A 20,787-nucleotide genomic window follows, 5' to 3' on the forward strand; every position below is an offset into this window, starting at 1 on the left:
CGTGAAAAGAAAAAACGGAAGATATGCAGAGGCAAAATATCCATATTCGTCATTTTACGAGACTTGTAAGAACATAAAAACAAGAAGAAGCAAGAGGCTTAAATTAACCATTTAGTTTTATTGAACATTTGTGCTTGGAAATGATGCACTGTAAAATACGGAATAAGATTAATTCTCACACACAGATTAATATTGAAAAGATTAAAAGACATAAATTAATAACTGTTTAATTTGTTCTTCTAAAAAAACATATCTATGAAAAAAAAGTATCAACTTTAAGATTTATTTCTTGGAAGCCCTTTTTACAGATAATCTTTAATTCAGAATCGAATTATATTTATAATTTTATGCTGTGTAATGCAAAAAGCATTAAAAAATCAGAATATAACATATACAAAGTATATATTGAAATATATATAGCTTGTCTAAAGTGGGCTTAAGTTTTAAAACCAAATAACCGTGTAAATAAAAGTGTGTCGTAGATAGAGAGAGAGAAACTATGTATCCATAGTGGCGCAATGCGAATATCCTTTCACACAAAATATATCTACTTTGAAGATCCATTAGAATAATTGTCGCTGACGGGCACATCGGCTTCTTTCTTTTATCTCTGTTGAAGGCGCACGCGATGATGTTGTCTATCGCCACACCCTCCACACACGATTCAATGTAAAACGTATAACTTTCTTCTATCTATAGTGCGATACAAGACTCATCATCTACGAAAGCGATTAAACGGGGGAAAAAAATCGATGTCGTTAAAACGGTGTCACGAACGATTATCTCTATGTATGCTACCCCGTGTATCTCTTCTAACGATATTTCCAAGTAGTCATAAATAAGAATCGACGTTGAATTTAATGATTGCCGCGCAACGCTTGCCGGCAATCCGCCTTCTATGCCTATCCTTGACGATCTTCCGAAGGGAAGCAGAATCTCGAGCTACAGAACTGCAGTTTTTTTCGCTGGGCAAGTTCTTCCGCGCGTGAACAGGCGACACAATAGCGGGCACCTACGCGTTATTATGCATCCCGCGCGCGCGGGAGAGGTCTCTTCGGGAGATGATAATGTCTCCCTCGCTTTCCCGCGCCGCGGTTTCTCCGGCACCTGAGCCGCCTACCTGCGTGGTAGTAAAACGTGTAAGTTACACGGGAGTCCGCGCGCGGTATGTGCATTATACCCACGTATAAAGGTCGATTCACACTATACGTGCCATCGTCGCCGTTGGCTGCTCGGCGAACGAGCCCGGTTGCCGTAAGTGACGTAACGAGAGAGACGTTACGTCCCCGCAGCGGACCCCGGCGCGCACCGTTCTCTTCTCCGTTAACGCGATGGAGCCCCGGATCCCTACCCCCGTCGTCCCATAGCTCAACCCGGCGGAGCCCCATCCTCCCAGAAGGCATCTTCTCCGCGCGCGCCCGCCGTCGGGCCTCTTCTCTTCTCGGGCGCGAACGTTCTCCACGCTGCTGCAGTCGCGTCCGCGAGTCTGATCGCGCAGGTAACGCGTAGGAGTGCGAACCAAGTCCGAGAAGCCGAGTGAATCCGGAGAGAAGAACATCCAGAGAGCCCGAAGAAAAAATAAATATGGAGTCGACGAGACGGTATCTCGTCCTAATCTCGGGTACGTGCAATTAATACAGAGTGGAGTTCAACCGTCGAAGTGGAATATGGAAATCGTCACGGAATTAAAAGCTTTTAATGAACCTTGCGATTTACCGTATCGTCAAATATTTAAAAAGTTGATTTCAAAGAATTTTATTCAATATGATAACTTAAGTGATTTCTTATTCAAAACTTCGTTCGTAGAAATCGGTAATACTTTCGATCGAAGCAATCTCCGTGCATGCGGTTACGGTTATATATCTCTTCTATTATAGACGCTGATATCCCCAAATAGAAAGGTGTATCGATATCCATTGAAACTATCGCTATTTATCTTCGTAATTCGCGCGAAAAGACGCGCTCGCTGTTTGAACATTTAAGGTGTCGTGCGTTTGCAATACAATTTTTTTATGGCAGATTTTATGAGCATGTAACATTAAAATAAAGTGAAAAAATCGCGGATCGCATATTGATACGAGAATGTATCTTGTTAATGTATTCGGTTGTTCTAAATTTATAATATGCATTCGATTATATTAAGAAATATTTGGAAATATAAGTTATAAAATATTAATAAATATAAATAGATATTCGTAATGAATTATTACCGTTTCTGTCGTTTTTCTCGCTTTTCTCTATTTTTCTTTTTCAATAAATTATAATTTTTTGCCATCATTTTTTACTTGATAAATTTTTTACATAATATATTTCGATATCGATTATACATGAGAGTATCGCAGAATATCGTAAAACTCGGGATTTTGCCGTGTATTTCAGTGGGAATATTATGGAGTTGCGTATTAGGTCTGCAACGACCACCACCGAGGTATTCTCAGCAATACATGCCGGAAACCTCGTTCTCCTGTCGCAACAAGATTGTCGGTAGCTATTACGCGGACCCTGAGACCGACTGCCAAGTCTTCCATGTCTGTGTCTCTGTGGCTGGCACTATTCAGGATTATAAGTGAGTGCTCTACATTACGATCTTGATAAGTGAGGATAAATTCTTCTCGGTCTTTTATCACCAACAGCAAGCAGGCATTCGTGTATCGCGCATTAAAGAATTTCAAATAATATATAGCATTTCAAATAAATATATAGCTAGAATTTCAAATTAAATGTTAAAGGTTACGATATTTAGAGCCAATCACTGAGTTCGCAGAATCAATTAATTATCTTTTACTTAGGTTCCTCTGTCCCAACGACACCGCTTTCGATCAAGAGAGTCAAACCTGCGCGGACTGGTACGATGTGGATTGCGAGGCCGCGACTCTCTATTACGCCAGCGATAACTTCGATTTATATAGAATCGGTTCCGGTCTGGAGTCCGTGAGCTACGACAACTTGCGTAGCTCCGACGCCGAGCCCCAGGATCATCTTCAGCGCAGCGAGACCAGCGACGCGGTACGATCCTCCGCGAACACGGTGAATCGCGTATCCTCGTCCAACTACAACAATCGCGAGGTACTGCGAAGTAGCAGTAGCGGCAATTTCTACAACAGAAACAACAAGGAAGACGAATACGAGAACGAGAAATCGTATAAGGAGGATCAAGAGGCCGCCAAGAAGAAGGGCGGCGTCAGAAAGGTCAGCAGGAAGCAACAGTACACCGGTAACGGTAGCAACAACTATTCGCCAACGACCACCACGTCGGCGCCAGTCGTATCGAATCATCAGAGAGAGAACACCTACAACGGCAATTATTACAACAATTACAATCAACGATCCACGACATACGTTTCGTCAACGACCGCCCGACCTCAAGAGAACTACAACAGCAGGAATCAGAATACGCAAAGATACAGCGTACCGTCGTCCACGTATCGACCTAGCACGACGTACCAGGATACGTACAGTAACCACCAGTCACCCAGCACGACTGCCAGAACAACTCCGAACAGCGTCTACAACACGAACCTCTACAACGTCTATAACTCAAACAACTACAATCAACAGAACACTGGCAGTTCCGTTCAAGCCACGACGCTGAAACCGACTTACAGTCCAAAGATTTATCAATACACGCAATCCACCACCGTTCAGCCGAGTACTAATTACCAGACCAGCGATTACACCAATCACCAACAGAGGAGCTACAACAACATCCAACGAGGAAGCAGCGCGGCAGTTGCATATCAGTCCACCACGCCCGCGCCTGCCGTTTATAACAATAATTACAACAACAACAACAACAATAACAACAACAACAATGGCCAGTACAGACCAGCTACGTCCACCAGTCAGGATATTCCCCAGACCACCGCCAAATATTACGCCAACAATTTCGCGAGCAATAGCTACGCGCCCACCACTTATAGCCCGGCAACGAAGAAATATGTGAACGCGGACAACACTGTCGCGCAGACCGCGTTGAGGAACAACGACAACGGCCAATATTACGACAAAACGAGCCAAGCGGTCAAGCCCTCCACTCAGTACTACGATAGCACGAAAACGCCCAAGAAAGCGACTCAATATAACAATTACGACAACGCGAGCAGCGGCAAGTCGTATTACATCGAAACAAGCACGGGCAGCTACAACCTCGCGAGATCTTCCGTAGGGGTCGGTTTCAGTCCCGCGAGTATCAACCATCTCGCCGAGTCGCCGAGGACCACCACGCCAGTACCAAGGTAAACTTCCGACTTCCTTTTGTGATAGCCATCAAATTTAAATCTGTCCAAAAAAATTGTAACGTCGCTCAAATTCACGTTCAACCCTAAATCGCGTCAACGACGTTTATAAATACCAAAATATTACTATAATTTAAAATGAAGTATTATCTAGAAAAGAAGATAATCGTATCGATGTACAAGGGAGGGGGAGCATATATTACTTTGAGAGCCTGCGATATTTATTTTTTGTACTCTCGATCGAACTTTATCTTCGTAAGATAATTTTATAGATCGCCCTTGTGTGTGTGTGTGTGTGTGTGGTGTGTGTGTGTGTGTGTGTGTGTGTGTGTGTGTGTGTGTGTGATATTGGGAGATCAATCGCAATGTTCTTTCTCTTGTTGCAGACGACCTTCTATCGCTACCACCTATAACCCGAATAGCTTTAATCCCAACGCTCAGAGGGCCGTTCAACCGACGACGACGCCGCGTGGGATTACCTACGTCAGCGGATCCGCGAGGCCGTTCTCGTCTACGACTAGATTACCCAGCAGCAGTAGCAGCAGCAGCGGCGGCGGCGGCAGCAGCACGACAGCGCGACCGAAATCGGGCAAGAAGAACGATTACGATTACGCGTACTACGATAACACGGGTGGCCTGGAGTACGACGGGGTCGACCTCGAGCACGTCACCAGCAACAAAGAGTCCACGAAAATCGCGAGGAATTAAAACAGTCTCGCCTCGTTATCGCGTCGAATCCCTTGAGTCTCGTCGATACCAGTGATGTAAAATATTGAGGAGCAAGTATCTCCTTGTAGTTTCAGGTATAGGTATTTTTTTTTTAATACCTATATGCTTATACCTAGATATATATCTTGCAACGAAACTGTATTCGTAGACAGATTTATTATTTTTGAATATTTATTCTCGAGGTACATCTTTTAAAGAAACACTTGATCACATTTCAAATCAGCTTATATAATCAAACATAATAAAATTATAAAGATGAAGCTTTTAATTAGCTGAAATTACTTTTGAAGTATCTATACCTAGATACTAAAAGTAAAAGTACTTTTTACATCACTGATCGATAGGAGGAATTAATCCTTGTGAATTATTGTTTATTAGTGGCCAGTCATCGTCAAAATCGGTCTTCGATTAAGATTATTCGCGCAAAGAGACGCGAGAGAGAAAGCATATAAATATTGAATACCGATTTTGACAGAAAAAAAGAATCATCGATCGATATTGATCCACTTAAATGCGTATATGTTCAATCGAGATTTGACGGCTCGTACGCCGTTATTAACAATATAATTTCGTAGTTCAGTATTCTAGGCTAATTGTTTATATATATTTTACGATGCTTAATCCGCGCAGTATTAAGCATCGATGTATCGATATTACAAACGTTAAGAAATTCTGAACAATGTTAGCGCAAAAGATTGTTTCGCCGACATTAATCTTTCCCCTTTTACCTCGCCGCGTAAAAGAAAGTATCGAGATAACCGATTATTATTAATAATGCTCACTATGTATTTTTACTATTGGTACAGTAGTGCGAAGTTTGATTGTCGAATCGTTAAATTTCTCACATATTTTGTGCATGCATATCGACAAAAGCCTGCACGAAACGTGTTCAGATTTAAGATTGTTCAATTATCTGCGTCCCCGCCCCTGAAGTATACGTACTGAGTGTATATACACTATAATTATTTTAATTAAGAAAAGCATTAAAAACCTGGTTTATTATTTCATCCTTTCTTAACAATAGTCTAACGTTTTTTTTTTCTCTTATCATATTCACAAAAAATTGAACTTCAACCTACGCCCACGAACATAATTCGTTTATCAAATATAAAGTATTATTTTCTTCATAAATTATCTATTAGTATAGTTTTTAGCAATATCGTGCGTAGCGTTTTCGGATAGATCTCGATATTTCGCGTCTATCCCATGTAAATATACGTGTGAATACAAAAAAGCATATGTACAAAACCTCGAAGTGCCAAAATGTATGGACATTAAATATCTACGGACTTTTTGGTACTTCGAGGTTTTGTACGTATGCTTTTTTGTATTCATATACGTATATTTATTTACGCGGGGACTATACATCTACGATCTACGCCGAGCAATATCGCTGGACAAAACATCACGACTTTTCTCGATCGGCACTTTTTTTATTTCCTACTACAAGCCTATTTTATTACTGCATAGTACCGAGATCGTAATTTCGACTATGATTAGACAAGTGATTTTTATAATCACTATATAGTATTAGTCAACTAATCATATAGTGATTTCTTCTGCTTGAATCAACAAGCAACAATCGCAGTTACAACGGAAAATAATCGCAATTACTATATTGCAATGCTAATTTATATCGCACATTTCAATTAATTCATTCGCCCAATCAGTTTGCGAGAAAATGTATCGTGCGAGTATACTACGGTCGCACGAAGTTCACATGACAAAACTGTCACCCTATCTGCGTATACAGATCGCGCGCGCGCGCGCTCTTACGATCGCACGGAGTTCGCCTGACAAAACTGTCGCTCGTTTGCACTACCAACTACAATATACGATTAATATCTACGCATAATAATATATCAGTGGTGCAATTATTTTTCTCGTGCCAAAATCCGCCATCGATATTCTTCACGTGGAGAGCGAGCATAATTCCATCAATTTAGAATGTTATAATATTAAACCTTACCTTGTACACGACGAACTACCGCCCCTAGCAAATCAGTCGTCATCGTCGGTCGACAGGCTCGTCGTCGGCGTCGATCCATCCGTAGATCCGCGTCGGTCCGTCTGCAAATTCGACACTTTTAGATCGCATAACACATTTTAAGGCAAAAAATAACAAACGGATAGAAAATCTGATAAATTTCCCCTCAAAATGATATTAATATGCAATTAGAAAGTCGGAGAGAAAACAGGGAAAGATGAAAGTATAAAAAGTTCAATCATAAAAAACGAACCTGCTACCTTCTCCAGTAACGTCGGTAGGCAAAAGCGTCCACAAAAAAATGGCGGGTTTCGCTTCGCACTCGAATATCGCGAAAAGCGCAGTCGATAGAGCTGTTGCAGAACGACGATCGAGGTATACATATACGTACGTGATAACGATTGCACGCTCATCGCTTGATGAGTAAAGTAAATCGAGGCACGCGAGTGTATGACGCGAGAATGAGAAATGCCCGATCTCGTCTTTGACCGCACGGAAGCGGGCCGTCGAAACTCGAAATTAATCAACCACTCGCGACGTCGACGAACCGAGAGTCTACTGCTCATCCGTAGCTGACGCTAGATTTAACACGCTACGACGAACGTCGGACGTCCTAGGAGACAGCCGACGGAGAATCTTTCGCGCGCGAGCTCCACTTTGGGATGTAATCGCGAAAGATCCGCGGAACAACGCGAATTGCGCGTCGCGACGCGTCTCCGACACTCCAGCCTCCGGCCGCAATGATGCCCGCAATTCCGAATCTGGTTGCGATTCTCGAAGTCTCGGGGTTGGTCGCGATTCTCGAGGTATCGAAAGCGCGACGTCACGAGTCACGACGTCACGACGAGTCACCTGCTGACCGTGAAGCTGGCCATTGGCCATGGTCCGCTATTCTCATCTACGGCGTCAATTAAGCGTGCTTCAGGTCGTTCGTTCGTTCGCGTTCGTCTTAGGTGGGGCAGCTCGAGAAATTCAGGTATTTCTTTAATTTGTATTTCTCGCGCGTAATTTCTTATTTTACTTCTACCGCGAATTACGTAATCGCGTCACAGCGACGACAGCGTGGGTGCGAAATGGAGAAGGGGGTCAAAACGTTGGGAGCAAAACTGTGTTCGCGACGTAACAAGTAAGGTCCGAAAGAGGGAAAGATCACTGAAAACTTTTACTAATTCCGACAGAAATCGCGAAGAATATACCGTCACGCTTCGTAGATATGTTCTTTTTACGAACACCTCGATGTTCCGTTTGATATCGGGGAATTTAGGCCGTTGCATAATCCTCGTCGGTTTTGAGGTTATTTCACAGAAACTTGAATGTTTTCGTCTTGAACTATTTATTTCCTGTGTCGTTAGTCACTATGTCGCACTTTACGACTGTTCTTTTCTCTACGCTTTTACGAAGATTTTTATATCTCTCTCTTCTTTTTGTTGTTGTTAGAAAATCAGACATGGGCAATGCTCTTACCGCAGCGTCGGTATCGGCTGCTGACGTGATAGCACCGTTGTCTCAACAAATCACTAAGCCAGAATCTCACGGGACGAAGGAGAAACAGACTCAACCGCCGCCGGAATGTCCCATGCACAAGTCGGGTCAATTTAACGCTATAAATTATGCCAGCGAGTGTCCGATAGACAAAATGGACGCGAGTGAAATAAATCCATTGAATATGGTACGTATAATGGAAGATTTCTTTCATCGATCAATGAATACTTGTTTTATCATATAGCATTAATCTCCTTTGTGGATACCATTATAGATGCCACCGGGGAATCAGCAACCTGCTCCAGACCAACCATTTCCTTTGCCGATCGACAGACAGGTTTCGTCGATACCTAAAGCAACCGGGCAAGAGGGAGAATTTTGGGTGTATCCCTCTCAACAAATGTTCTGGAATGCTATGCTGAGGAAGGGATGGCGATGGAAAAACGAAGATATCTGCCAGAAAGATATGGACGACATAATAAAAATTCACAACGCCAATAACGAACAGGCGTGGCAAGAGGTTCTCAAATGGGAGGCCCTTCACGCGCGGGAGTGCGGCAGTCCCAAGCTGCGCAGCTTCGGTGGAAAAGCGTCCAAATACTCTCCACGTGCGCGTATTCGCTATTGGTTAGGGTACGTTGCTTTATTGTTAATCCCAATTCTATAAATTTTAAGTCGCTACACGGCCTTTACAGTGCTGTACAAAATATATTATACTTACAGATATGAACTGCCATTCGATCGACACGATTGGATCATAGATCGCTGTGGTAAAGACGTAAGATATATTATTGATTACTATGACGGTGGGAAAGTCAACGAGAAGTACACATTCGCGTTACTCGATGTGAGACCTGCGATGGATTCGTGGGAGAATATCTGGGATCGGATGAAAGTGGCATGGTGGCGTTGGAGATACCAATCCAACGACGAACCAGTGTCTGCCATAGTGCATTAGTTTGGGAATTAATGCCAATATAAAATGTGCTAGCCCGAGAAACTTTTATTGAATTGATATAATTAATGCCTTAATGGTCACGCAACATAACGCTTATTGTGTGGTGAGAAAAATCGCGTTATACATATAACTTATCTGTACATAAGTTACATCCATAAGTATCATAAATACAAGTTCATGATATTTAGTTTTAAAAATATCAAATATTAAAGCGGATTAAAAAGTATTCGTACATAATAATAAATAAATTTTATATATACATATATATATTTTACAAATATACGTGTACACATACCTTTTTCGCCCATTACGCAAAAATCTGTTAAAATTTATCTGCAGTGTTAAACAATCACTGAAAATTTCATAAAATTAGAAAAAGAATTTAATTGCGAATTTGTTCTAAATCATAGAATTGTACTTAAATCGTGTATTGTACATTTGATCTATATAAAACATTTTTAAATACTTAATTTTGTGATTGTAAGTTACTTTGTTAATATTGTAACATTTAGGAACTTACTGCCAATATTAACATCGAATATTCTCTATTTAAGCCTTAACGTTAAGTATCCAAAGATTAGATAAAAGAATTATACTGTATATATATGTAAATTATGATGTTAATTCTTCATGAGTGCATACCTCTAATTTCATATTAATGACTATATTATTTATTAAAATTTAATAATTACTGCCTTTTTCCTTATCATATTAAGCGAGAAAAATATAAGAATTGCACTTATGAATCGACTTCAAACTATTTCATTGAAAAAAAATGTTGCAATAAATCAATCAGAAAATATTAGACGATTCATATCTTCGTTGCACAAATTATTTAACTACACATTTTAAATTAGGAGATAAATAATTTGATAATACAATTTATAATTAATGATATTTGATATTATTCACAATTATATATTATACATTATTTTATTGTCAATATATATGGCTCCATTTATTTTTCACAACTTTTATTTTTATAATTTTTATAATTAGCAGAATATTTAACTTTGTATATCTTATAGACTAAAGTTTACATAATTTCGTCAATGGATTGAGGACTACTCGAGTATAGAAAATTAATTATACCGCAAAAGTTCAGGTTCAAGTATCGTTGAAGCTAATCACAAGCAATTACAAATAAAGTTTTTATATTTTTAGAATAAAAATATAAATTTTAAATATGCAAGAATAATATGTGATACTCTTCTGATAAAACATAAATAGCTTAAATTGTTCGTTTCGAAAGACAAGTTTCATATGCAAAACTTTTTAAAATTATAATCATATTTCATCTATAAGTTAAGTTCCTTAACTATTTACACAGTCATACAAACATTATACCTAATACCCAAATATTATAAGCGATATCCCTTAAATATAATTTAGAATGTATGATTTACATCAGACAATACTGACCCAAAAAATCATACTTCATTTTCTGAATAATAATATATATAACATTAATTGTTGATTGATTATTAAAAATCTGTTTTTACAAATTTTTCGTTTATACATGTAAAGTATAGGTAGTTATTGAGAGCTATATTCTTTATTGACAATTATAGTTAATTGATGAACATTAATCTTTCTTAGTAAAATATCCAAACAGTTAAAAAGAAAAATAGATGTTTTATATTTTATATACTTATATAAATTTATAATTAATCATATCTAAACCAAATTGTTACCGTTATTTTCCCGCAGTTATGTACATGCATATTTTAGCACTGATGCATGATAATTGACCTTACAATAATCTATAATTTTTATAAGCTATGACATGATATTACATAATCCAGACATTTTTATCATAACAATTTTTAATATTAAATATAATTATAATACTATAACTATAACTGACGAAACGTTCGATTCTCATTGTTCATTCATTGTTTTTAATATTTAAAAAAATGGCAGCTGCTGTAAAATGTTTACCAACATTCGCAATTTTGGTAACATTTACTTTCTTGAACACTGTATTGATCTTATTATTTAATACTTATTTAGAATTGTTCAACGTCTAATATCAGATAAGATATATTACACTTCATTGTTTAAGGGTCGGTTATTTCAACCTGTTGGTAAACTAACTAATAGTTAAATCATATGTCCATCTTTGTCTAATGTAAAGGATAAACAAAGACATATATATGATTTAACTATTAGTTAGTTTACCAACAGGTTGGAACAACCGAGCCTTAATAGAGCTTTAACTAAATTCTGATGATTGGGTAAATAAAACGTGTATAAAACGTGTTGGCACATTAAATAATTTGCTGAAAAATTAATTATAACAATGAACAACAAACATTATCGTCATGTTTCTTTCATTTCTTATCTTACATATTAATATTTTATTAATAAGTAACAATAATAAAATGTAATAGAAGCAGAAATAGTAAAATATTCCGTTTATAACATAAAATATCAAGTAATAGAGGGTACCTAAACATCAAATATCATTGGACCACATGATATGTACAGCATGTCTCGCTTCTACCTGGAGAAGCTTCTACCTCCTCTATACTAATAAATGAAAACATTGATTCATTGGAGAGAAGCATTAATCAATGCAAGGAAAACAACTGAGACATACTAACAGTAATTAAATTGTGAAGGCATATTTTATATACATGTATAAAATATGCTTCCATATATATTGTATATTTTATATATATAATATATATACTTATATATACTTATATTTCTCTAAAAATTATAGAGAAATAAGTTCGATATTTGTCACACTTACACATGTGTCACATAATTATACTTGATTATAATGATTTAAATCTATGACGTTTTCTTTGATTCTTATGATATCAAGTTTTGATACACATAGTTTTATTTTGCTTTATAGTTTTTTTTTTGCTTACAGAAGATCAATTCATATTAAATCCTTTGATATTAATTTTGAATCTGTAGCGTTTAATCTTTTTTTATTATAATATTTTGCACAAAAATATATGTAAGCTGTTAAATCCGATGATGTGGTAAATAACGATAACAATTGTTAGAACCACAAAGACAAGGAGTATCACTTAGACAATGGACGGAATTAACCATCGCACCACCAGCGTAGTCAAAAGTCACTTCCTCTACATTCTCTATATCTCTAGATGCAAACAGGCATAATCGAGGTACGATTCCCTCCACCCTGACCGGGACAAGAATAGAGTTCGGGTCACAGCTATGATTGGCATAGCGTCCAATATTACCAAAATATTTCGGATCTATACAAGTTACAGTAACACGATCGTCAGCGTGTTCCGATACTACAAGAACGTAATTCATCGTGTTACGCTCCTTATTAATTTCAATTCTACGTCGTGCTTCCTGCAGTCCTATCACTTCACCAGCGTATTCGCAAATAAATTGACCCTTCTTTATTAATTTATTCGTGAAAAGACCGAGACCTTTGTTGGCGACTTCTCTGATAAGTAAACAATTTAACGGCCCATTTTGAACTAATCTATTTCCACAATTTGGCCCACACTTGCAACGAGCATGGCATTCAAATACCGGACCGGTTAATTTCTCATGTACGATTCGATCGTTAGAATAATTAGCAGAACCGCGTGTACACGAACAATTGTAGCATTCAGTCACACACGAACAACCCACCACGTATTCCGCTTCAAAGTCTGCTACATCTATCCCAGGTCCTGGTATATTATTTACTACATACATAACGTCCGCTACGGTATGTTCGTACTCATCGGCAAAAGCGTTCGCTTCCATGCTTACTATAATTATGTATCAATAAAAACACTCAAAAAAGTCTTCATCCAAAAGACTCTTTGAGACGAGCAGGGCAGCATGAGATAAAGGGGAAAAAATTGTTTAATAATTAAGAAAGGGATTTTTCTTAAACGAATAAAGTAACCTTATCGTGCGGCACCAACCTGTAGAAGCCCCTGAACCGATGACTTAAGAGACTGGAACGTGATAACAGTGGGTACAACTTTGTAGCCCATGTAAATTATAGCACCAAGTATAGATGCCTTAATGGACAATTTTATAATTTTACCCGACAACGATGGCGGTGGTACTCTGTAAAAGATTTAATAGTAAATTGACATGTAACGGATACATTGATCTGGAGTTTCTAAACTTTATTTTTAACCAAACCGCTTATAAATCGTATAAATAAATAAAAATATATATATACAAAATATAACTATGCACCTTTCATTTAAGAAATATTTTATATGTGTTGCAACTACGTTATGCAACATTTTTCATAATTACCTCATAATGGGTGGTATATCGGAAGGCTTGACTTTACCCCAATTTTCGACAATGCCAGGCATGTGCCCTAAACCGACAACTCCTACGACGCGCGCTGGTTCGAAAGTATAATTAGAAGTACGATGAGGTAGACAGGCCAACTGCAGGGAATTCGTCAAGTAAATATCTCTCTCCTTCACAAATACTTCTCCTACCACTGGAAATTCCTCTTTCATTTGGGTGATTATTTCATCCAGCATCGATCGTTGTTTACAGAGTTCGACGTCCTCTTGGGTAATGGGGTCTTTCATTGCTATCAGATGCCACCCTAATTTTATAGTCTGCCACCAGGATAACGATCGTATTGCACGCTGCATCGTTATGTTAATTGGTCGATCAGCCAGATGAATGATACAATTTGGCACTTTTTTTGCCTAAATTACACAATAATGAATTAATTACAGTACAGATAAGGGTGTTTCTAATATTATTGCATACTGACCTCCTTAAATGCCGTCCGGAATTCCCCACCGGGTGGCATACGAAGCTGCTTGGCGACATGCGCTGCCATTCTTAGCAATAAAATGTGTATTAAACCATCATACAATCCTTCCTTCCGAATGGTCTGCATCATTGTTTCTGCAAATAAATTAAGTAGTAGTGCAATGTGTCAACACAGTAGCTGAAGAGTTATACAAATACAGGAAATACAAAAACTCACGGTAATCGATGTTTTTAGCGTAACCAAGCATAACGTCCTCGTCGATCTGCAATATACCAACTCTGGCTTTGCACAGTTCCACCACAACTATATGAGGCTGCACAGCCTGTATCATCTTTAATAAAGAAGAAAAAAGTATTATTTTCAAAATACCGTTATATGTAAATTAAATTTGTACAATAAATTTGTACTTAAAATTAAAAATCAAGATTTTATTTCAACATGACAAAAAAATATATATATATTATAGTTACTTTTGACACGTCATTTTGACTTTCAACACTAAAATGTGCCGTTCCTACTAGGTACAATTTTCCTCCGTCTGGTGTTGTCAACAATGTCACAGTATCCGGTAAATTTTTATCAATAGTAGGATCATACTCCCTTATTTTCGGCAGTTCTCTTGCTGCGTCACTGACGTTACATTCCTCATTCTGAACATCGGAATCTACATTAGACCCAATATTTTCTGTATTATAAGTACATGGCCAATAACGCCTATATATAAACAGTGGGTTAATTAACAAAAAAAAAAACACCAACAGTACCTCGACACCTTAAAACTTTCCTTTTACTTCTATATTGTTTCTGTATTACTGGCATTTTTTTTAAGCACTCTACTCTGAGACAATACCTTACGTTATAATAGCAGCAATGGCTGATTTCATTATTAGATTAAAAAGACTTTGTACGAGTGTGAAACCTTACAACATTAAGCCTGTTCGTTTTAGCTGAACTTCTTGCACAGTTCATCTTTTTTTCCTTTTCTCTTCAACGTGAAAAGAAAAAGGAAAGATGGACCATGGCTTATTAGTATTAGCTACTTCAAAGTGTTGCTCACAACTATAGACACTTGTCGAGTTGATTTCCAACAGCCAGAGGTGCTAATATACCAAAAGTATCCACAGAAATCTTAGTTTATTTCGCATATGTTTATGGTAAATATTTAAGGTATATATATATATATATATAACACAACAATTACCTTCATCAATAACAATCAGTTCGCTGTCAGAGGATTCGATGTTGCTCATCTTACCATCATAGTCGCTACTGTTCCCTGAGTTCGTTGGTGACGACGTAGATGAAGACCGTGCCACTGATTGAGAATCCGATTGTGCTTTATCGCGCTCAGACTCTATATCATTCACTTTTTTCATAATGTGTTCAGACACTCCACAGACAGTAGTTCTCTTACTGCGCCCAGACTCTTTGTCCATATTTTGCTCAGACGGTTTGACAACTATTCCTTTCACATTGCGCCCAGTCTCTTTAGCAATCATTTCTTTAATTTCTTGTATGAGTGACTCATTCGATGTACCGTGATCACCCCTTTCGTCAATCGAGTGCTTGTCATAGTGCTTGTCTCCTATGGGCGACAAGAGATCATTCTCCCGTTGATCACCATCGACATGATCAACCTTACTAGGTACGGATGCCATTTCTTTTCCTGAAAAATTCATATAACTCTATGATGCATTCGTCTGTCTTAGCAAAAAAAAATAATACTTCTAAAATATCTGTCATGACTGCATACTAATATTAGAGCAAACTCTGTAAACAAATAAGATATAAAAGTAAAGGGTAAGCTAATAATTTAACGTTGCATATTTCAGGTGTTCCTGAAACAAAGGACATTCCGAGTTGTCTTAAAAACCAAATTCTATTACCGTTATGCATCTTTTTAGGCAACAGATGTGAGCTGTTGCATGCTTTTAACCTCGTGGAGAATTGACACGTTTACAAAAATAGATTCTCACGTCGCTACAACAGAAGAATGTATAATTTATCTTTAATTAGGTCAGCCGTCATCATTTACCTTGTGCGAAACTTACGCGGCGAACGGAAAGTCGAGGAAAAATATAACGTATGGAGAATTGAGCATCGAGACAAATGTCAAATGCAGTCAAATGAATCGAATGGATCCATCCAAAGATTCACTCGGGTGCTAGCTGACAATAGCTGCGTTCGGAAACGTCACCCGAGTCACCCGAATGCACACGAGTATACTCCCTTCTCTTTCTATCTCAGCGAGTTAGAAGGAGAAGGGAGTATACCCGTGTGTACCCGGGTGACGTTTCCGAACGCAGCCAATGAGACGAGCGCGCCGCGCACACCACCGCACACACTGACACTCCGCGGTGCTCCACAGTGCTCCTCACACCAACCGAGAACCGAGGCCGTGCTCCACGCGAACGCACGCGAACGAGCGTACTCGACGCTCGACCGCTCGACGCCACGAGCCGTGCGAGGTTATTTATAAATGGCGGACGCCTCGTCTTCCGACACTAACTCGGACTTCGGACTGCTGCAACGAGTGTTTCTCTGACATTACGTCGGAAAAGTCGGAGTATGTCGTCGTGGGACGCAAGCCATGTCCGTCGCACCGTTGCAGCAAGCGGAACCTTCTGCAGAAGTTGCTGATAAGGGAGATAGGGCCGTCTAAAGTCGCGCGATAAGTCGGGTCGCATCGTGAGTGACAGGCCTCGATGCACCGCGCCTCGAGCTGTCAAGAACGACTCCTTGATCGCGACGAGACCGGCGATCTCGTAAAGAAACGCGGTCTCGTTCGTCCACCTTGATCCATTTCACCTCGAGCGAGGTGCCGTTCGCGTTAAACCGCAGATGACTTGCAGATGAGAGGATGTCTGTCAGCGCACAATTACGCCTCGGAGGAGAGACTGTTCACAGCTGTACCCCTATGTGGCGGCACTTCCATCTCCTGCACATAATCCCCAAGTCGGCGCTTGAAGCGGGGTACGCACGGATAACGCCGATTCAGTACACAGACTTGATGATTTAACTCATTTCTTATCACGTAGCCACTTAGCAAACACTAACACAGTAGCATTATATCAATATTATAATTTCTTACTCAACAACGTAACTGTTATGTGCAACGTGTATTATATTACACTTATGTTGTCCAGTGGGAAATTATAATATTGACGTAATGTCACTGTTAGCTGGGATTTGCTGGGCGTAGTTTGGTTTAGATAAGGTAAAAGAAATGAAAATTGTGTTGTCACAAGTGCTTCAAGATTTCTTTACAGAAATTGAGAGTAACAAATTGGACAAGAAATGGGTTAAATGTTGCCAAATTGGACAAGAAATGAGTGTCTAACGTTAACTCGCCAACACGCAGAATAAATGTCAAAGTAGTCCTGTTCTAGTTTAGGTAAACGGCATTGTAAAGATATTTTTGTTTTGCCAGGCATATTGTTATGGCATTGACGCAATGTGGCCAGTTCCTGCTCACGTATACGTACACGTCAGCAGCAACACGTCTTTGTACAAATACCTGCTGCACTGGTGGGCCTTCACGCCCAACCGTGCAGCTCGCAAAGTCGCCGAAGTTACATTGTTCGGCAATTATACAATTTATAGGGAATTAAACATAATTATATCGCAATGGCCGATGGAGCGGAATAAGCTTGTAATTCACGGCCTTTGGTACATACACTTGAATTGTCTTCTTATGAAGTCTTCAAAGTAAAATATGCGACAGTCAATAATATTATTTGTCCGTTACAGTACAAATTTCTTACATTTGCAACCGACTGATAAAGCGTATTTAACTATAACGACAGTGCCGTCTCTGGAGAACTGCAAAGATTGTCTGAAAGTTGCCGCATCGTACGAGGAAGAGGGTGAAGGTAATGAATAATTCACGATATATTTTTAGGAGGAACATTTTATACAAAATATACTCGTAGTAGCGTGACTGTAATAGGATTAATTAAAATTATGCACCTTGTGATAGATTTAGCCGTGAATTGGGATAGCTGTGTACGATGTAACTGTCTGCAACATGGCCTTACGGTTCACACGACTTACGAAGTAATCTCACTGTATCCGAAGTTTCGTGCCACGGTGTGCACGTGGTGATCAACACGGAAAACTTCCTACATGTTCTCAGGGTAGATTTAAATATACCTAAATCGAAGAATCAGAGGGCGTGCGATAAACAGGATAGCGTCATGCACGATCCTGTGGTTCCGGATACGATCCCGCTGGACATGAGCGACGTCGAGGAGACGGACTACACGACGAGAGCGGAACGATACGAGAGATCGGACGAGAAAGTGAGCACGCCGGAATGCGTCGATCGATCTCCCAAATGCGAATCCAGCTTAGAGCACGACTTTCTAGACGAGCCAATTAAGTTAGACGATAAGCTAGGACGCGATTTGCCATTAAATACCTCAAGCAGTAATCAAAGCGACTATGTCTGTGATATAAATAGTAAGTCTACCGCTGCAGGCGCTTTAAACGTCGTTAAGTTGTGCGAATGCTCGGAGATGGCTGAATGCAAGTGCCGGAATAGCAGCGGCGGCAGCCCCGTGTCGCGGCCGGCCGGCGTCGAGCAGACGGCCATCTCGGTACGGGACAAGATCCTGCAGGATTTCTGCGAGGACACGTCGCAGGAGCTCAATATCGGCAGCGATCTCATCACGCTGGTGAAACATCCGTCGTGCTCGCCGCGCTCGACGCCGCAGAGATTGCCCTCTGATCTCAAGGCGATGACGTGGTCGTCGCCGATACTCACCCCGCCGTCGGACATTTTGCGCACACGCAATTCGGAATCTAGTCACAGAATCCAGGTTCAACGTAATAGCGGTAGCAGCCAGCAAGGTCCGAGCTCGCCGCAACCAATATTTGCCAAATACGCTCAATAAATTTTGAAATATACATAGTGCTTTAATTATTAAAAAAAAAAGAGACAAAAAATCTTATATTTAAAAGTGCTTTTTAGAGTTTGATTTTTTGTGGCTCATGCTGCCCCGATCTCCCCTACTCACTATTATACGAGTTAAAGGTGTCCTTTCTATCGTCAAAATCGCTTTTCCTTTGAGAACCCTTTGATCAAAATCCACAATCAATTCTAAATGGGTATCTTTTACACGTGCCAATTCTTATAATTAAAAAGATACAGAAATAAAAAGAACATAAGTAATGAATAATGATATATACATGTAATGAGTAAATTTATGACAAAAAATATTGTAATGAAAATCATTATGGTAGATGTGTGTGATGTAGCTAATTAAATAAATGTGATGTAGCTAATGAAATACCTGATTCCGCAGAAGTGTTTGTATCTTTAATAAGCATTGGAATATCCATTTTAAAAGAGTCACATTATAGTCTATGAAGAGAGAGAGAGAGAGAGAGAAATGACTCGCGATAATAAATCTTTATCGCGTCTGAACTGGTCTCACAAAGGCACAGTATTACTTTTAACTTCAACCTGTTTTCCTTTATTTGTTTAGTAACATATATTCTGTTCATTATAATGTCGTGTGGTCAAAGTGACTGTGTTTCCTCGCGCATAAACATATCCGAATTAAATAAATTAAGCAAATCAAACTGTCGTCCACTGAGAGACTCATTTATTTTAACTACATGTAAAGATTATTCTTTATATTTTAAAAAAGTCTAAAAAAGTTTGATTACTTGAACGGCTCTACCGAACGTAATGCAGCGTGACGAATTGTTACGATTTATTTATTTTTATTAGTGTTGTTGAAAAATATAACGTCTTGAATAATTCTTAAGGTACCTACTCGATCTCTATACTTCAGCCACCAATTTGTGTGCGAAAAAATCGTGTTTAAATCGAAAAATAAGCACCGGGCTTCGCAAGATAAACTGATAGGAAATTGATAGAAAAGTTATAACTTGATAGATATCGTAAAATTTAAATCACGTTATAAAATTTATTATATTTACCGATTATTACAATTTTCTACACTTTGTAGTAACTGAATAGCAAATTTACTTCCAAGTGTATCACCAATGTCCAATTTAATATTCTAAATCAGATTCAGTATAAATATATATGTGGCACTTGATATAACAAGCCCGTAGCTGCCTAAAATCTAATTACTGAATATTACATATTTAACAAAACCTTGGGGGGCTCAATATAATTTTATTTATTAATTTTTTAATTATATGGAATTTATACCATATATAATCGTACTTGTGCGAGACATTGTATCTTACAATTAGTTAATTTTACCGTCACAGAAGTATCATGAAAGATACACATTGTATCTTTCTTTGAAATTAAGATATACATTCATGAAACTTGTAATTCTCTGACATCCAGTTCATCTTGGTCTCTGTGATAATCTCTTGTGAATTATATAGAATTTTTAAAAATTCTATATGCCAAATGTTGGGGAAATGTTTTGCTTTCTCAAATAACTCATTATTAGACATATCGGTATAATTGTGATCAATTGTGATCAATTGTGTCGCATAATTAGAACACTCTCGTTCTAACCATGTTGACAAATGATGTGGAACATCCACTATTTTACCTGTGAAACAGATATTTGGAAGACAAGAATTTATCACCTAAAAGGAACACAAAAATCATTATTTTTAAAGAAAAAAATTGTTAATATATTATATAATATCATAGTTTATT

General features: G+C 38.6%; 4 protein-coding genes and 1 pseudogene across 6 annotated transcripts; 3 read left to right on the plus strand and 2 right to left on the minus strand.

Moving 5' to 3' along the window:
* The first annotated feature begins 1,485 nt into the window (after positions 1-1,485).
* On the plus strand, positions 1,486-5,987 carry LOC139770851 (uncharacterized). The gene is made up of 4 exons (XM_071703103.1): positions 1,486-1,621; positions 2,380-2,566; positions 2,790-4,235; positions 4,622-5,987. The coding sequence occupies exons 1-4, from the start codon at positions 1,585-1,587 to the stop codon at positions 4,941-4,943; spliced, it is 1,992 nt and encodes a 663-aa protein (XP_071559204.1). The 5' UTR covers positions 1,486-1,584; the 3' UTR covers positions 4,944-5,987.
* Positions 5,988-7,787: 1,800 nt separating this feature from the next.
* Cchl (Cytochrome c heme lyase) lies at positions 7,788-10,205 on the plus strand. 2 transcript variants are annotated; one of them, XM_071703111.1, is made up of 4 exons: positions 7,788-7,927; positions 8,389-8,620; positions 8,708-9,066; positions 9,157-10,205. In XM_071703111.1, the coding sequence occupies exons 2-4, from the start codon at positions 8,399-8,401 to the stop codon at positions 9,389-9,391; spliced, it is 816 nt and encodes a 271-aa protein (XP_071559212.1). In that variant the 5' UTR covers positions 7,788-7,927; positions 8,389-8,398; the 3' UTR covers positions 9,392-10,205. The 2 variants fall into 2 exon arrangements, with proteins under 2 accessions (XP_071559212.1, XP_071559211.1); XM_071703110.1 differs by lacking the exon at positions 7,788-7,927 and adding an exon at positions 7,998-8,077.
* Positions 10,206-10,272: 67 nt separating this feature from the next.
* Positions 10,273-13,138, minus strand: LOC139770858 (histone-lysine N-methyltransferase SETMAR). Its single transcript, XM_071703112.1, has one exon. The coding sequence runs from the start codon at positions 13,136-13,138 to the stop codon at positions 12,374-12,376; it is 765 nt and encodes a 254-aa protein (XP_071559213.1). The 3' UTR covers positions 10,273-12,373.
* On the minus strand, positions 13,055-16,770 carry LOC139770854 (traB domain-containing protein). 2 transcript variants are annotated; one of them, XM_071703108.1, is made up of 10 exons: positions 16,642-16,770; positions 16,184-16,310; positions 16,019-16,112; positions 15,334-15,798; positions 14,603-14,796; positions 14,349-14,463; positions 14,130-14,266; positions 13,649-14,061; positions 13,303-13,450; positions 13,055-13,195 (listed from the first exon to the last, which is right to left on the minus strand). In XM_071703108.1, the coding sequence occupies exons 3-10, from the start codon at positions 16,026-16,028 to the stop codon at positions 13,157-13,159; spliced, it is 1,521 nt and encodes a 506-aa protein (XP_071559209.1). In that variant the 5' UTR covers positions 16,029-16,112; positions 16,184-16,310; positions 16,642-16,770; the 3' UTR covers positions 13,055-13,156. The 2 variants fall into 2 exon arrangements, with proteins under 2 accessions (XP_071559209.1, XP_071559210.1); XM_071703109.1 differs by lacking the exons at positions 16,019-16,112; positions 16,642-16,770 and having other exon boundaries at positions 16,168-16,310.
* A 214-nt stretch (positions 16,771-16,984) lies between these two features.
* Positions 16,985-19,430, plus strand: LOC139770855 (uncharacterized; annotated as a pseudogene).
* Positions 19,431-20,787: the final 1,357 nt, after the last annotated feature.

This window comes from Temnothorax nylanderi, unplaced genomic scaffold (assembly GCF_030848795.1).
Source record: "Temnothorax nylanderi isolate EJ_2023f unplaced genomic scaffold, tnyl_v1.0 TNYL_tig0033_pilon, whole genome shotgun sequence".
In the NCBI taxonomy this organism is placed as follows: Eukaryota; Metazoa; Arthropoda; class Insecta; order Hymenoptera; family Formicidae; genus Temnothorax; species Temnothorax nylanderi.

Coding starts and splice junctions, on each gene's coding strand:
- LOC139770858 (XM_071703112.1), bottom strand. CDS start 13,138: ATGGAAGCGAACGCTTTTGCCGATGAGTACGAACATACCGTAGCGGAC.
- LOC139770854 (XM_071703108.1), bottom strand. Junction 14,797..15,333: donor ACTGATTGTTATTGATGAAG/GTAATTGTTGTG, acceptor GGTCTAATGTAG/ATTCCGATGTTCAGAATGAG. Junction 14,464..14,602: donor GTCAAAATGACGTGTCAAAA/GTAACTATAATA, acceptor TCTTTATTAAAG/ATGATACAGGCTGTGCAGCC.
- LOC139770851 (XM_071703103.1), top strand. CDS start 1,585: ATGGAGTCGACGAGACGGTATCTCGTCCTAATCTCGG. Junction 2,567..2,789: donor GGCACTATTCAGGATTATAA/GTGAGTGCTCTA, acceptor TCTTTTACTTAG/GTTCCTCTGTCCCAACGACA. Junction 4,236..4,621: donor ACCACCACGCCAGTACCAAG/GTAAACTTCCGA, acceptor CTCTTGTTGCAG/ACGACCTTCTATCGCTACCA.
- Cchl (XM_071703110.1), top strand. CDS start 8,025: ATGGAGAAGGGGGTCAAAACGTTGGGAGCAAAACTGTGTTCGCGACGT. Junction 8,078..8,388: donor CTGTGTTCGCGACGTAACAA/GTAAGGTCCGAA, acceptor TGTTGTTGTTAG/AAAATCAGACATGGGCAATG. Junction 9,067..9,156: donor CGTATTCGCTATTGGTTAGG/GTACGTTGCTTT, acceptor TTATACTTACAG/ATATGAACTGCCATTCGATC.